This window comes from Arabidopsis lyrata, assembly GCF_000004255.2.
Source record: "Arabidopsis lyrata subsp. lyrata unplaced genomic scaffold ARALYscaffold_6, whole genome shotgun sequence".
NCBI lineage: Eukaryota > Viridiplantae > Streptophyta > Magnoliopsida > Brassicales > Brassicaceae > Arabidopsis > Arabidopsis lyrata.
In genome coordinates, this window is record NW_003302550.1 from 21,813,610 (window position 1) to 21,827,644 (window position 14,035).

Consider the following 14,035-nt stretch of genomic DNA (forward strand, 5'->3'; position numbering starts at 1 on the left):
ATTAATTTTTAATCATTATACTTCATCTTTCAATCTCTCATCTAACAAATAAGATACATATTCTATTATTACTATGTCCAAACTTCATTTTGTTGTATGACTAAATAATATTCTCATTAGAACTGTCAAAGCTAGTTGATTCGTCCCGTTAAGTCCGTTTTGCGATAGACAAAAAATATTTTGACTTGTAGTTAGTCGGTCCACACGACCCGCGGGTAGCATATATGAAATACAAACCCGTCCCGCGAATGTATGCGGATTTGCGGGAATGTCCATGGATTTTGTTTAAATAATTTTAAAGTAACCAAAATTTAAAATACTACTAAAATAAATAAATAAATCAAAATACTATTAAAAGTTTGTTTAAATTACCACATGTTGAATAAATTATAATTTTATCAATAAATACTAGTATGTGGGCTGATCCGCCAACCCGCGGATGAAAACCGATTAAACCTATGACCCACTGCGAATTAATCCATGTGGCCCGCTTATTTGCGGGTTTAATATATTTTCCCAAATCTGCCCCATAGTGAGATGATGTGGGCTGGACCCGCGGTTTTTGACCTATTTTGACTGCTCTAATTCCTATGAATCGTCTAATTTTAGAATTTTAAAACACAAAATTCTATTTTGGAAATCATAATTATTACGATGGGTATATTTATAAACAATTTTACATTTTCTCTACAATTCGTTATTATGAATATTTATAAGTATACTACACGATTCGTTCTACTAAAAAACACACACAATATTAAACGCAACATATGTAAACCAATATTCTCCCGCGGTAGACCGCGGGTCCGATCCTAGTATATATATATATATATATATATATATTTATTTAAAAGAAATTTTTTGATGCTTATGTGTCAAGCAAACATTTATTCTTTTCTTTTTTTAATTTTACATGCAACTTTATTTATGCATCGGGTCAGATTTCTTGCTAACCATTCTCTTGTAAGCAGCAACAACCTCCTCAAAAAGCTCGTTCTTGGCATACGAAGCAATGAGCACATTCCTTGGTAAGGGATGCAAAATGTCTGAGTTCTCAATAATAGATTGAGCTACACTGTGAAGATTAAAAGCAGAGTAAAAAGTAACCAGCTTTGGGACTAAAGCAGAGTGATATTCGACACCCGACGAAACACAGTGCGCGTGAATTTGCAGCCCCGGCACAAATGCACGAACATCAACACACGCGGATAAAAGGGAAGCCGCGCTATGCAAAATAACGTCACCTGAAACTGCAGAAGAAGAAGATTGAAGACGGAGAAGAGAAAACGTTTTGAAAGCATCGTGCAAATGACCATGGCTGGCTAAATGCCCAAGAGATTTAAAAAGACTCTCAATCAGCATTGATTCAATGTGGGTTTTGGGAGTTCTTGGGACGGTAATGGGTGAATCAACTTGACAATGTCGGATATGGTTACGGCAATATATTGTTTTGTGAACAACATCATGCGTCGTGCGGCGGCATATTCGAGCACCGGAACAGCTGGTTGGATCAATGAACTATAACTATACATCTGTGTCTTTTTAAGCTTTTTAGTTTCGGTTATGTTTAGTTCATTTAATCTCTCGAATTCGATCCTTTTTTAATGTATGCCAAGCAAGCTTCAATTTTCCCTTCTCACGTTCAACTTCATCTTGTTGTGTATCATCAGTAAACATGATTTTTTTAAATGTCCAAAATATAAAACAAAAAAAAAGACCATGAACACGGGATTTTGATTTAATTTGAGATTGGGGAGACGTTCAAAATTTTTGCGATTGGATATTTTATAAATTTTCGGAGCATTTAAATAAATTAAATTTTATTTATTATATAAAAAATATGTTCTTACATAATAATGTCATCCAATCGAGAAATAAATACATCTTACAAAATCTCTCAAGTCTCAGCTGCATAAAATATTTCAATATCTTAACAAGATAGAAAAAGCACAGAAGAACTAAGTAGAGGAATCAAGGAAGCAAATAATGCATTAATGAAATAAAGAAACAAGCAATATACTAAGAAAATGAATTAAAGAATCAAATTAACAAAGCTAAGCATGTAAAGAAGCAATCGAGAATATTAAGAAGAAAAAAGATAAAAATAGAATCAATCAAAGAAGCAGAGGAATCAAAGAAGCAAAGAAACAAGTAATACAATAAGCAGAGTAATCAAAGAGGCAAAAAAAAACAAGTAATGCACTAAGCAATCAAAGAAGCAATGAAACAAGTATCCACTAAGCAAAGAAATCAAAGAAGCAATGAAACAAGTAATAAACTAAGCAGAGGAATCAAACAAGCAAAGAAACAAGTAATACACTAAGCAGAGGAATCAAACAAGCAAAGAAACAAGTAATACACTAAGCAGAGGAATCAAACAAGCAAAGAAACAAGTAATACACTAAGCAAGCAAAGAAACAAGCAAAGAAACAAGCAAAGAAGCAAGCAAAGAAACAAGCAAAGAAGCAAGCAAAGAAACAAGTACTACACTAAGCAGAGGAATCAAAAGAAGCAAACAAGGAAGCAAACAATGCATTAACCACCATGTCCGCCACCATAACCATCTCCATTACCACCACCAAAGTTAGAGCGAGAATCACCGAACCGCTTTGACGGGGTTGTAACTGAGTTTGTTTTGTAGCTCCGCCTTCTTTATCCTATACGAGATAATTTCCACAGACAATTAAGCAAAGTAACAGGGCAGATTGACTATAGCTACAAAGTCTTAGAATCCCAACAATATTTGTAAGAACGTGTAGTTACCTGAGTCCCTGAAAGTTCAATTCTGTTCCCTTTCGCAAAGAGATGATGAACCATATCTTCACTTTTCATATGTAACAAACCCAAAGCCACGTGATCTTCCAGTTGAATGATCACGCATAATCTGATGTTCTTTCAGCTCTCCAAATTGCATAAAGAATTCTTTGAACTCATCTATACAAACACCAATCACCAGATGAGAAACTTCATAAATAAAAATTCTGAAATAAAAAATCATGTGATACAAATATGGGATAGTATGGAAGAGTGTTTACCATCATCCACAGAAGAAGGAATTCCACCAACAAATATCTTCTTGGTTTTGATATCGTTAGAGCGCATGGATCCTCTTGGTATCGTCCGCTTAATTTCAATCTGAAGAGCAATCAAAAAGTTGAATGTTACGCATTGTAAGGTACAACACAACTAAGACACTTAAGATGTAAGGCACGTCTCCATCTAACCTGCTTCCCAATTATAATGTGATTGTCCTGGATAACTTTGTCGACGACCGAGGAATCAGCATATGTCACAAAACCAAATCTCGAAGGCATTTTAATGGTGCTACCTGGGAATCTCGGAGGCATTTTCTTAATGAGTATGGAAATATTCAGAAATGACCTCACCATCACCACCACCACCTAAAATGGGAAAAAAAAATGAACAAGTATATATTAACTCATTAAGTGAAGTCTCACTTTTGCAGTTTCTGTGAACTAAAACTTGACTACTCTGCTCTAACTATATGAACAAGTATATATTGGTTTATTTTCTAATTGCTCTAACTGTCTAACATGGAATTCAAATTGATTGCAACAGAAAGAAAGCAGAAAGACAAGAAGAAATCAATAGTCAAGAGTCAAGACCTGTGAGAAGAGAATATATATCAAATGGTGTTTGCTCAATTCTCATTATTGCTACGACAAGTCTTCTCGGATCTAGCTTTTGCCCTGCTGTGAGATCAAGCTTTCACATGTCTCAAGATGAGGAAACATTCATAACCAAGATTAGCTTGCAACAATCTAAAGTGATGTCATACCTAAAACACATTAGAAGTAAATGGAAGTTTGATCATTCAAAGCTACTTTATGAAGAAAAGGAAAATCTCCTCAAATCAAAAGTTTGTTTCTAAGATAAGCTCACAGTCATATATATAGACAACAAAATACTCCTCCGCTACTGTAGAATATAAATAAAACGAGAATGTAATTCCAAACTATAAGAGCAAAATCAATCGACTAACCATAATAAGACACATACCTTCAGGAATAAGAAGATGACTGATCCGTCACTGTTCTTGTGGAAGAAGGTAAGATTGAGCCTGCTTTAAGGTCAAGAGCCCATGTCAGAAGCTTATCACCACAAAAGTCTCCTTCTTTCAATATTAACCCTCTGTTGAAGAAACAGCTTCTTCCTACATCTAGTGTTACACTCTCTAACCGGCCTCGGATTATGAACATCATTTCATTAACCGGGTTTCCTTCACGCACAATGAAAGTGCTTTCCTTGTAAAGACTCGGCTTTAATCTCTCACAGTTCTACTATGACTCTTTCTTCGATCTAGTTTATCACGTCGAGTAATCTTTCATTCATATTAGCAAACAGAGGAACCTGCAAAAACAGAACAGATAGTTACTTAGTATCTCAAGCAATTTTAGCATTCTGAATGTGAAAACCTACCCTCCTAACTAAACTCAGGCAAAGATGACGTTTGATGTCTCTTCTGAGATCCGTAGCTAAACTCTGAACTAAATTTTCTTCCTTAACACCTCTGGTCTCTAACCATTTGTATTGATCATAGCGTCTGACTCTTTCCCTCAAATTTTGTGGAAGTGACCTGTGATACTGTTCCGAGTCACATCTTTTGATCCTCATTTCCTCGAGACGAACAGTAAGTAAATGAAGACGAACAGTAAGCATATTCCCGAGTAGAAGCGCGAAAGAAGAAACCCTTGACCTAACGCGCTGGAAAACAAAACCTCTCCTGGAAATGTACTTGTTTGCAGCCCTTGAACTAAGGCGCTGTTCAAGAAAACACCAAAGATATCAAATTACTGCATAACAACGGTTTATTCATTGATTTCGAGGCCTTACCTGAGATTTTGAAGACTCCACCATATACAATAACAGAACTTGGAGAATTTTTTTGAAGATATAGCTTGACCGTATATCCCAAAGTTAAACTTTGAATCATCTCCTTTAGCAGAACAATTGCTCTTGAGAAGCTCAGGGACACAAATTTACTCCCACAATACAGAATCTGAACACAGAGTCACGGATCTGGCTGAACTTACACGCAAATCTCCAACAAGTATCATTACGTTCCACTGACAACATGTACCAGAATGCTCCAGTTATCTGCAAAAATGTGTCTACAAAAGAGAAATGACACAATTATAAATAAATGTCTCAAAACCTAATTAAGAAGAGTTATATGTACAAGAGACGCTTACGTGGCTTGCAAGCATATACCAGAGGAGATAATGGGCAGCACCAGCCCAAGCTCCTACAGCAAAATCTCCTGTAGTTTTCTTCAATTCGGATGTTACTGCACGACAAAGCCATTTTTCGTCAGTAATACATCTATTCCTTTCGACCCGTGAAGAAACTTCCACACCGCCGCAATCTGTAATATCTACACAAAACATCATATTCAATGTTTAGTTCTGAAGGATTGCTACGCCTTACATAGAACAAATATTTTTCGAATGTCTAAAAAGATAACTAAAGTACCTTACCAATTATACCCAATGTAACGTCAAGGTTGCTGACTAAATGGGTACATCAAAGGTTCATGCCATCCTTGTTAATTCTGTGGATATCTTAGCAACAAAATATAGGTACAAATCAAAAGATGTCCTAACATAAATATTTGACGCCAAAAAACAAAAGCCTTACATAAAAAATGATTTAATGGTGCTACCTGCGGTGAATCTTGTAGGAATGTTCTAAATAAGTGCAGATCACTGCGAAATAAAAAGTTTGAAGTGTTCCTGGGAAGTGGGAGCATAGTATTGGTTTTGTTCCCGTTTTTCAGCAGCACAAAGGATTTTCTAACAGCCCCCTTTGCCAAGTCTCTGTGTGCCTAATAGAAATTAAGAACATTCCATCAAGATTTTGTAGTAGTACTTGCAACAGATTCCTAATTCATTGGATAAAACTGTAATCAGCCAAAGGGTTCTCAAAAAGACCCATGGTGAACTTGACAAGCAGGATTCTTCCGACAGCATCATCAATCCGAGTGATAGGAATTGCTTTGTCCTTCACCAAGGACATAAGATAGGGACCATGACCTGCATATTATTTCATTAGCTAACACAGACATAAGTAACAGTTTCCTATTTCAGTCCAGGAATGTCTGTGAAGTTTGAAACACCAACCAGCTTGAATTGCAGCTCGGACGGAAGCTGTGTAGTGTGTATGCGGTGGTGAGGAAATCTTATCAACACCTTGCCAATCCGAAATAACAAAACCCTGCAAATATCATAGAGATGATAAGTTCACAGATGCTCTATAAAAGTTCTATTCAAGACTCTACAAAATACAAGGAGAAAGAGCAATATTCATTCAGAAACATTACAGCCAGAACACAGACCTAAGGAAGAATTTAATTTGTGAGCACGTAAATCTCTGCTTCAAACTTCTTGTATGTCTTGCATGAACTAGGCTTAGCAATCACCTAATAACCAACCGTAGTGAAAATTAAAAAATTATGTAAAGCTTGTTTTGCTGTGTTGCTGTAATGGTAGTCATAAGCTTACCATTCCACGCTGAATGTCTTCTCTCTTTAGCCCCGCAGAAGAAGTCCTACATTGTCACCAGCCTAGCATAATAGTAGCCAAGGTTTAATCAGTATCTTACATGCCCACAACTTTTATTTGTAATCTCTTAATATTGGCTTTACCTGTCCATTATCCAAAATCTTCTTGAACATCTCAACCCCAGTTACAGTCGATTTCAGTGGAAGCCCCTGGAAATCAAATCTCACAGTTACGCTAAAGAAAATGCTTAATTGTAATATCCCCCAGTAAATCACCACTTTGGCAGTACCAAAACAATATTTATGCACACTCACCTCACGTAAACCCAATATCTCAACTTCTTCACCCACTTTAATGGTTCCCTGTTCAATGTTGCAACAGTTCCACGTCCCTTCAAGAAAAAAGAAAAGTATCAGAACTGATTTTTTCTTAAAGAGTGAATCAGAAAACAACAAGGATGTAGACTAGTGTACTTGAATTGAGAAAACATCTTCAATTGGCATCAAGAAAGCCTTGTCAAGCACACGGACAGAGCAGATCCTCGGATGATGGGAATATCATCCCCAGGAAAATTGTAGAAGTTGAGGAGTTCTTTATAGAGACAAGAGTTGATGTCAGAAAGCTTGTACTTACTTCGTATGCTGAAAGACAGAAATTCTGTGAGATTAAAAACTCTACAAACTTCGTAGTTCAATCTCGACAAGCTCCAACAGCTCAGGATCATCCACCACATCAACTTTGTTCAAGAAGCACACAAGTGAGGGAACACCAACCTGTGGAACATTCAATAATTCAAATAGTGGCAAACAACCTAACTCAACTGAGTAGCTTCAAGTGTTCATATTGTAATAATGTGAACCTGGCGTGCAAGTAGGATATGTTCTTTTGTCTGTGGCATGGGTCCATCTGGACCTAAAACCACAAGAATTCCACCATCCATTTTTGTGCCGCTTCAGTAATCATATTCTGAAAGTTAGCAACTGAAGCAGTGAGGCTAAACTGTTTATCAAAGTATTTCTAAGAAAACCCATAACTGATGCATGTTACTCCACTAAACAATTCACAAATACTAGATTATGATGCATCCCTAGAGAATAACCCTTCTAGTAATAGTTCAAAACCGATCACTAAATTGGAGTCAGGGTAGAGAGAAAATGTGTAACATGTCATGTTTAAAATGAAAGGAAAAAAGTAAGCAGACCTTAAACTTAAGGGTACCCTTAAGATACCCTGTGATAAGTATTCGCATGCATCTTCTCACCATTCCAGCTCGAATATGCAAAATCAAAGAAACATATCAGCTAATACTTGCCTGGTGGCTCCAAGACAAACATTGAGAGGAAAAATAGTAGCGTTATAGACATTGTCATGCCCGTGAATGGCATCAATGCCATATATCATAGGAATTCCCAACCGACTAACTAGAGCTCCCGTTTGATACTCATTTATCATATCGACTCAATTCTGAGCACTTGCCTCAGGAAGTCGAGCACTCCCACCACCACTCAATACACTGCCTGTACAGAACAAAAAGACATCTTAAATTTTCAGTGTTTGGGTTCATGGTACTACGTAGTCCTGAAACAGTTCGAGAAATTAGTTAACAATACTTTGAAAGTAAAAAAATTGAAGACAGGCTCTAGCAAATGAAATTACTATATGAGTAAGAACATGCCCTGCTTTGTACACTCGTTGTAGACCCTCTGCATTAAGAAAAAAAAACCGGTAATATATTAAACTCCATGTGTAATATATAAAAGATTACAAACATATAAAGAAAAATTGGTCGTTGGTGCCTAATTTCCTTACTACTGCAACTCTTGATTTTATCAACACTTATTTAACTTTCACTGATATGCTCATAAAAATCGAAAATAAGCTACTACGCATCGAGAACACTTTTTTATGGCCACAATCATCTGAGAATATCATATGTTCATGATCACAATGACTGCTGTGAAATGAGCTAACTAGCGAAATCCAATGACGGCGTCCATAACCTAAATTGCTCAGTTCCCAAATATTTATTCAACATAAGTAACTAAACCCCTCTGTCTAGCTTTGTTTGAATGATGTTAATTCAAGAAGTGTTAAGACGGTATTACCTTATTTGATTGTAAACAAGTGGTTATTGCAAATAGACGATCTATTCAGTTTAGGTACCATCATGTCAGCAGTTTGGTATCTGCAGTTTGCTGCTTAACTAATTTCAACTAAAAATGTTAGATTTATCAAAAGATAGACTGCCAATTATGAGAAAACAAGACTAGCATCACAATGTTCTTCATGAATGACTAAGTGATAAAGTGCTACCTTATTAAGTAGTTTTGCTGGAGACTTGTAGAGTGAGCTTGTTCTACAGAGCATTTCTTCGAAGAACACATGCAAAAAAATAAGCAAGCATTCACTTCTTATAGTTCATAATAGACTCAAGAAACTATCAATGAAGCAAGATATCTTTCAAGGAGTTGCTAGTATGTGACTTACATAAAATAAGGGGACCTGGTTTCATGGTGCCCATGAATTCCCAAACGACTAACAAGAGCTCCCGTTTGATACTCATTTATCATATCGACTCAATTCTGAGCACTTGCCTCAAGAAGTCGAGCACTCCCACCACCACTCAATACACTGCCAATACAGAACAAAAAGACATCTTCAATTTTCACGTTTCACAAAGACAGACACTCAATACCAAGTCAAATTACGCAGCTTATCTAGTTCTTTAATAACAAGATGATGAGAGACTGAAATTAAATGAACAAAACCTGATTGAACTCTCCTTTAATAACTCTGCTTTCTACTCGATTCTTGGTTTTTCTCTAGAACAGTTCAATCATGTCGGTTAGATCAATCAAGATTACTGATTATATAAGTAGATATAAGACTTACACCATCACTTTGAATCCTGTGGACATCTTCAACATCACGATATAAATGGAAGAAACACCAAAAATCAAAATCAAGGAAGCAAGTAAGAAACAAACAACTAAGCAAGAAATCTAACAAGCACGCAAGGAAATAGAGAATGAAACAGACAAGGACGCATGGAACCAAGGAAACAAGAAGCAAGTAAGAACCAAACAACTAAGCAAGAAAACAAAACAAGCACGCAAGGAAATAGAGAATGAAACACACAAGCACGCATGGAAACGGAGAATATGAAACACATCAAGGAACCAAGGAAGAAATCAAAGAAGCAAAAGCAAATACAGTAACCAAGGTATAAGTGAAAAAAGCCAAACAAGGAAGCAAGGAACCAGAGAATGAAACACACAAGCACGCATGGAACCAAAAGATGAAACAAACAAACACATCAAGGAACCAAGGAAGAAATCAAAGAAGCAAAACCAAATCAAGTAACCAAGCACGCATGGAACCAAGGAAGAAAACAAACAAGCAATGAAGCAAAAAGAGAAAACAAGGAAGCAAGTTAAGGAAACAAGACATGTTGGTAGGAATCAAATCAGTAAGCAAAAAAAGCAAACAAAAAATAGAGAAAGCAAGTAAGTAAACAACAAAGCATGGAAATAATTGTGAATATCTCGCGGATTGGAAACATCAAACGCCTCCTGAACCTTCAAAAAGTAATCCAAAAGAATCAGAACAAGAACAAGAGCAAAAGCAATCTAAACCAAAAACAGAGCCACAAAACTATTTCAATTACCAGCCACGACCACCGCTTCCTCATCCCTCACGGCCAGCCACCACCATCACCGTATCCACCGCCATCACCACCATCCAAACAAAACCCCCTTGATCGTACAGTCTCGCGATCGTTAATGATCTGTCAAAACCAAATTGAAAAAAAAATCACAAATCAGAACTATCTATCAGATGAAATACAAAATCGATCCACCTCCGGACTCAGAACCAGAGAGAGACATCGTAATAGTAATCGAATCAAATAAGAGGAAAAAAAACACAAAATCGGAACAAATCCCTATGAATTAGGTATTCGAGAGTCTGATATCTCGTCTAACTGACCTTAGAATCGATAACCTTCCTAGATCATGATCGGCGGTGGTCGCCGGACAGAACAATCGCCGGTGATCAAACTTCTTCGGAGGTTTTGCAAAAAAAAAAAAATTAGGGTTTCAAAATTAATGAGAGAAATTAGAAAGACGTAACGTTATTCTTTCTTCAAACGGTAGTATTTGCTTCAGTTATATAGACATTTTCAAATTTTGAAAAAAATGAAAGATCGCAAGACAAAAAAGATATGTCTAGATTAATGGTCATAAACTTTTTCATTAAATGTGTATGAATTCAAATAATCTGAGCCGTCCGACTACTCGTCAAACTTGATTAGAATGATCTCAACCATGCGATTACACTTCCATTTAACAGTGTTTTAAGTCAAATCCCCGTCAACTTGACTTAATTGGACTTAAAAATTCTTTTGGACTTAAACTTTTGTGAGATTAGTAAATCCAAAATTATATTTTTTTTTGTTGGAATTAAAAAGAAAAACATCTTTTAAAAATTTTGTGAAAAATGGATACAACACCAAAAAATTAATTATACCTTTTAAAAGATGAAAATAGATCATCTAAAATGTTCATCAAGTTATAATATAAACACAATCCTGATTACTTGTATGACAAACCATCTAATTGTGAGTAATATATTTTTGACTCCACTTTCAGAACCCATTCACCAATATCTCGGCCCGTATCTGACCCATAATACTCATATTCTTTTCATCTAATATATATATTTTTTTTGTGTATGTAATAATACTTGTGTTTTAATTTGGAACAAAGTATATAATAATATATATGGTATATCTGTGTATGAAATTTTGATTCAAATTCGGATTCTCTAGCATATCTTGAGATGGAACCAGGTTCGAACAATTGGAAAGAGGGATTCACTTAAAATATTACATACTAGATTAGTTGAAATCTTACATCATATGTTGGTGCCATGCCATTTTCAAAATTTATTTCAAACAAAAATCAGATAGTTTTTCTAAACAAATAGGTGATATGGAAACATGCATCTAATTAATCTAAAACTGAACTTCATAGATACTTTCTACCTAAAATAATCAATATTCATATCAATTTGTTGATTAGTGTAGGATGTGTGAGACCTTTAATTAATAAAGTCTATTTGTTTTCAGTTTAATATTGGATGACAAAACGAAAATGACCAACTAATAAAGCTCATCTAGTTAATAAAAAAAAATCATGTAATGCTGAAACCACGTATGTATCATGCAAGCAAACGTCACGTGCACGGTGCATCTAACCAACCATTCATTAATTCTTTAATTTGATTACTCAATTTACTATAATGAAATAGTATAATTAGATATAATTATATTCAAATATAATATGTGTATATGTATATTCTTTGTTGATCGAGGACCATATAAAGATGTTGTTTCACTATGTATAGTCTTGCGATTACAAGCAACGTACCTTATACGGCCTAACATTGTAACTCGAAGTAAAGATTAAATCCCTTCTAAGTTCTTAACCAAGCAACCCTTTTAATTAATTACTGTCGTGATATTATGAACCTTTTTGTCATCTCTTTCCTTTTTTGCTGTACACTCTCCATTCTCCATTATATATTGTGTACTCTAGTCTCTATACCTTGTGATGAAATAAGAAAAGCAATTACCTAATTCCATAATTAGATCATATCTATGGATGCTTATAGAACGAGACTAGTAGAGTAAAGTGTCTAAGTGATGAATTATGAAAATGGTTTACTTTTGATGAAATAGTTTTGATCTCAGAGTAAACAAATATTGGGACAACAAAACTTGTCAGATATGTATTTCTATATAAATAATTAAATAAATATGAGTAAGGGATGTTGATGTGGTGAGCAAATAAACAAGAGAGTGAGTAGTGAACACTTGCGTAAGAGTCCCATCACACTTGATGATAGACTCTCATTTCGCGTGCTAGCTTCTTCCATTTTTCACTTAAAAACTATACATAATTTAAATTCCATACTTTGTACTAGTTTTTTTTTTTTTTTTTTTTTTTTTTTTTAACAGCAACAGATTCTTTATTGATTGAAAATGTGATCTTCATGTGGGATTTGTACAAGGAATCTTGGGACAAAATAATAATTATTGTACTAGTTTATTTTATTTTCGGGTTAATAGTTTAATTTTTTATTAATGATTTAAATTCTGTACTTTGTCGTCCTTTCTTTTTGTTGATAGTTAATTTTTTTTGTTCATAAACGGTTATGTGTTTAGAAACTAAAATTGGATAAATTTAGTTATGTGTTTTGTTGAAAAAAGACTGCATTTGCTCTATATATTAGTTTTCTTCTTTTTTTTTCTTCGAAAGAAAAACAGTGCAAATGCAGACTTTTTCCATTTTGTTAATAATGTCAACATTTGCTTTTTACCTTTTTCTTTAAATTTTAATCATATATAGTTATGTGAATTGGGATAAAGGAGAGGTGAAATGGAATAGTGACGAACAAATGATTTGAAAGCGTCGAATCATAATCATAGTTCATAGGTCTACCAATATTGATCTCTGTCAAATCCAAATGATGATAATAGATACAGTTCTGATTATCCTTGGCCATTATTTTGGATTTCAAACTTGCCTCGCTTTATTTAGCTCGAGCACAAAATAGTTTTTGCAAACCTTCCAATAAATAGCTATAAAAGGTTTTTCTTTAGCATATATACATAATACATATTAATTATATATACACATTAATATATATATATATATATATATATATTTACTGTTTATCCTCGTCACTAAGATAACTTTTTCTAATGAAATTCTAAATAACCATCTATATCATTTTTGCAAGAATGCATATTCTAATTTCTTGTATAATTTCATTCTCACATTCATCATAGAAAATTTTTCATTTTTCTTTACTTAGTTTTTTTTTCAGAAAAATAGTTAGAAAATTTAACGTAAGTAATCTCTATTTTTCTCCATTTCATTTTTTTTTATATACATGATCGGCTTATCCGGTCAGTTTCGGAGTGAACGCAGTGAAGTGTTATAATGTGGACTCATTGTCAACATCTAGGTGTTGGACTACTATATTGCCTCCTGAGTTTGGAATATTTTTCTATAAATGCCAGAGAGTAATCAGATCACTTGTTACTGAACTACCATGTTAACTGTTTGGCCCAAACCCAAAATTTCCTATTAAACAAAACTTAGTTAGTAGTTAACTTAATGATTTCTTTCATTATAATATTCATTTTGCTACTAACGTTACATCGACGGTCTAAAGGTGGCCTTATATGAGTTGAGTAAAACTTTATTTTTAAAACCAAAGAAAAAATAGCTTTGCCATGCGTGATAGAGAATATTGTTTTGCCGCAAATGTAAATATGGACTATTACGTTAATCAACCCTTTTAGACTGATTAATGATTTGCTTAGTTTGGATTGAAATTTCAAAGAAGCGTGACGACACATAAATCATTAAAAGGTAATCTACATTGAACCTAATACTTGAAAACTTGATACTAAATTACTAATATCATTGAACTTAAAGATTTTC

General features: G+C 34.5%; 1 protein-coding gene and 1 pseudogene across 1 annotated transcript; both read right to left on the reverse strand.

Moving 5' to 3' along the window:
* Window positions 1-3,240: 3,240 nt before the first annotated feature.
* Window positions 3,241-10,693, reverse strand: LOC9310819 (annotated as a pseudogene).
* On the reverse strand, window positions 5,908-7,461 carry LOC9310820 (elongation factor Tu, mitochondrial). The gene is made up of 7 exons (XM_021021530.1): window positions 7,381-7,461; window positions 7,204-7,294; window positions 6,836-6,912; window positions 6,665-6,730; window positions 6,383-6,439; window positions 6,141-6,234; window positions 5,908-6,053 (listed from the first exon to the last, which is right to left on the reverse strand). Exons 1-7 carry the CDS (start codon window positions 7,459-7,461, stop codon window positions 5,908-5,910), a joined length of 612 nt encoding a protein of 203 aa, XP_020877189.1.
* Window positions 10,694-14,035: the final 3,342 nt, after the last annotated feature.

Excerpts from the sequence above, each read along its gene's own strand:
- LOC9310820 (XM_021021530.1), bottom strand. The coding sequence starts at position 7,461 with ATGGATGGTGGAATTCTTGTGGTTTTAGGTCCAGATGGACCCATGCCA. Across the intron at positions 7,295-7,380 it reads ATATCCTACTTGCACGCCAG|GTTGGTGTTCCCTCACTTGT; the intron begins GTTCACATTATT and ends AATGTTCCACAG. Across the intron at positions 6,440-6,664 it reads AGATTTTGGATAATGGACAG|GTGATTGCTAAGCCTAGTTC; the intron begins GTAAAGCCAATA and ends GTTGGTTATTAG.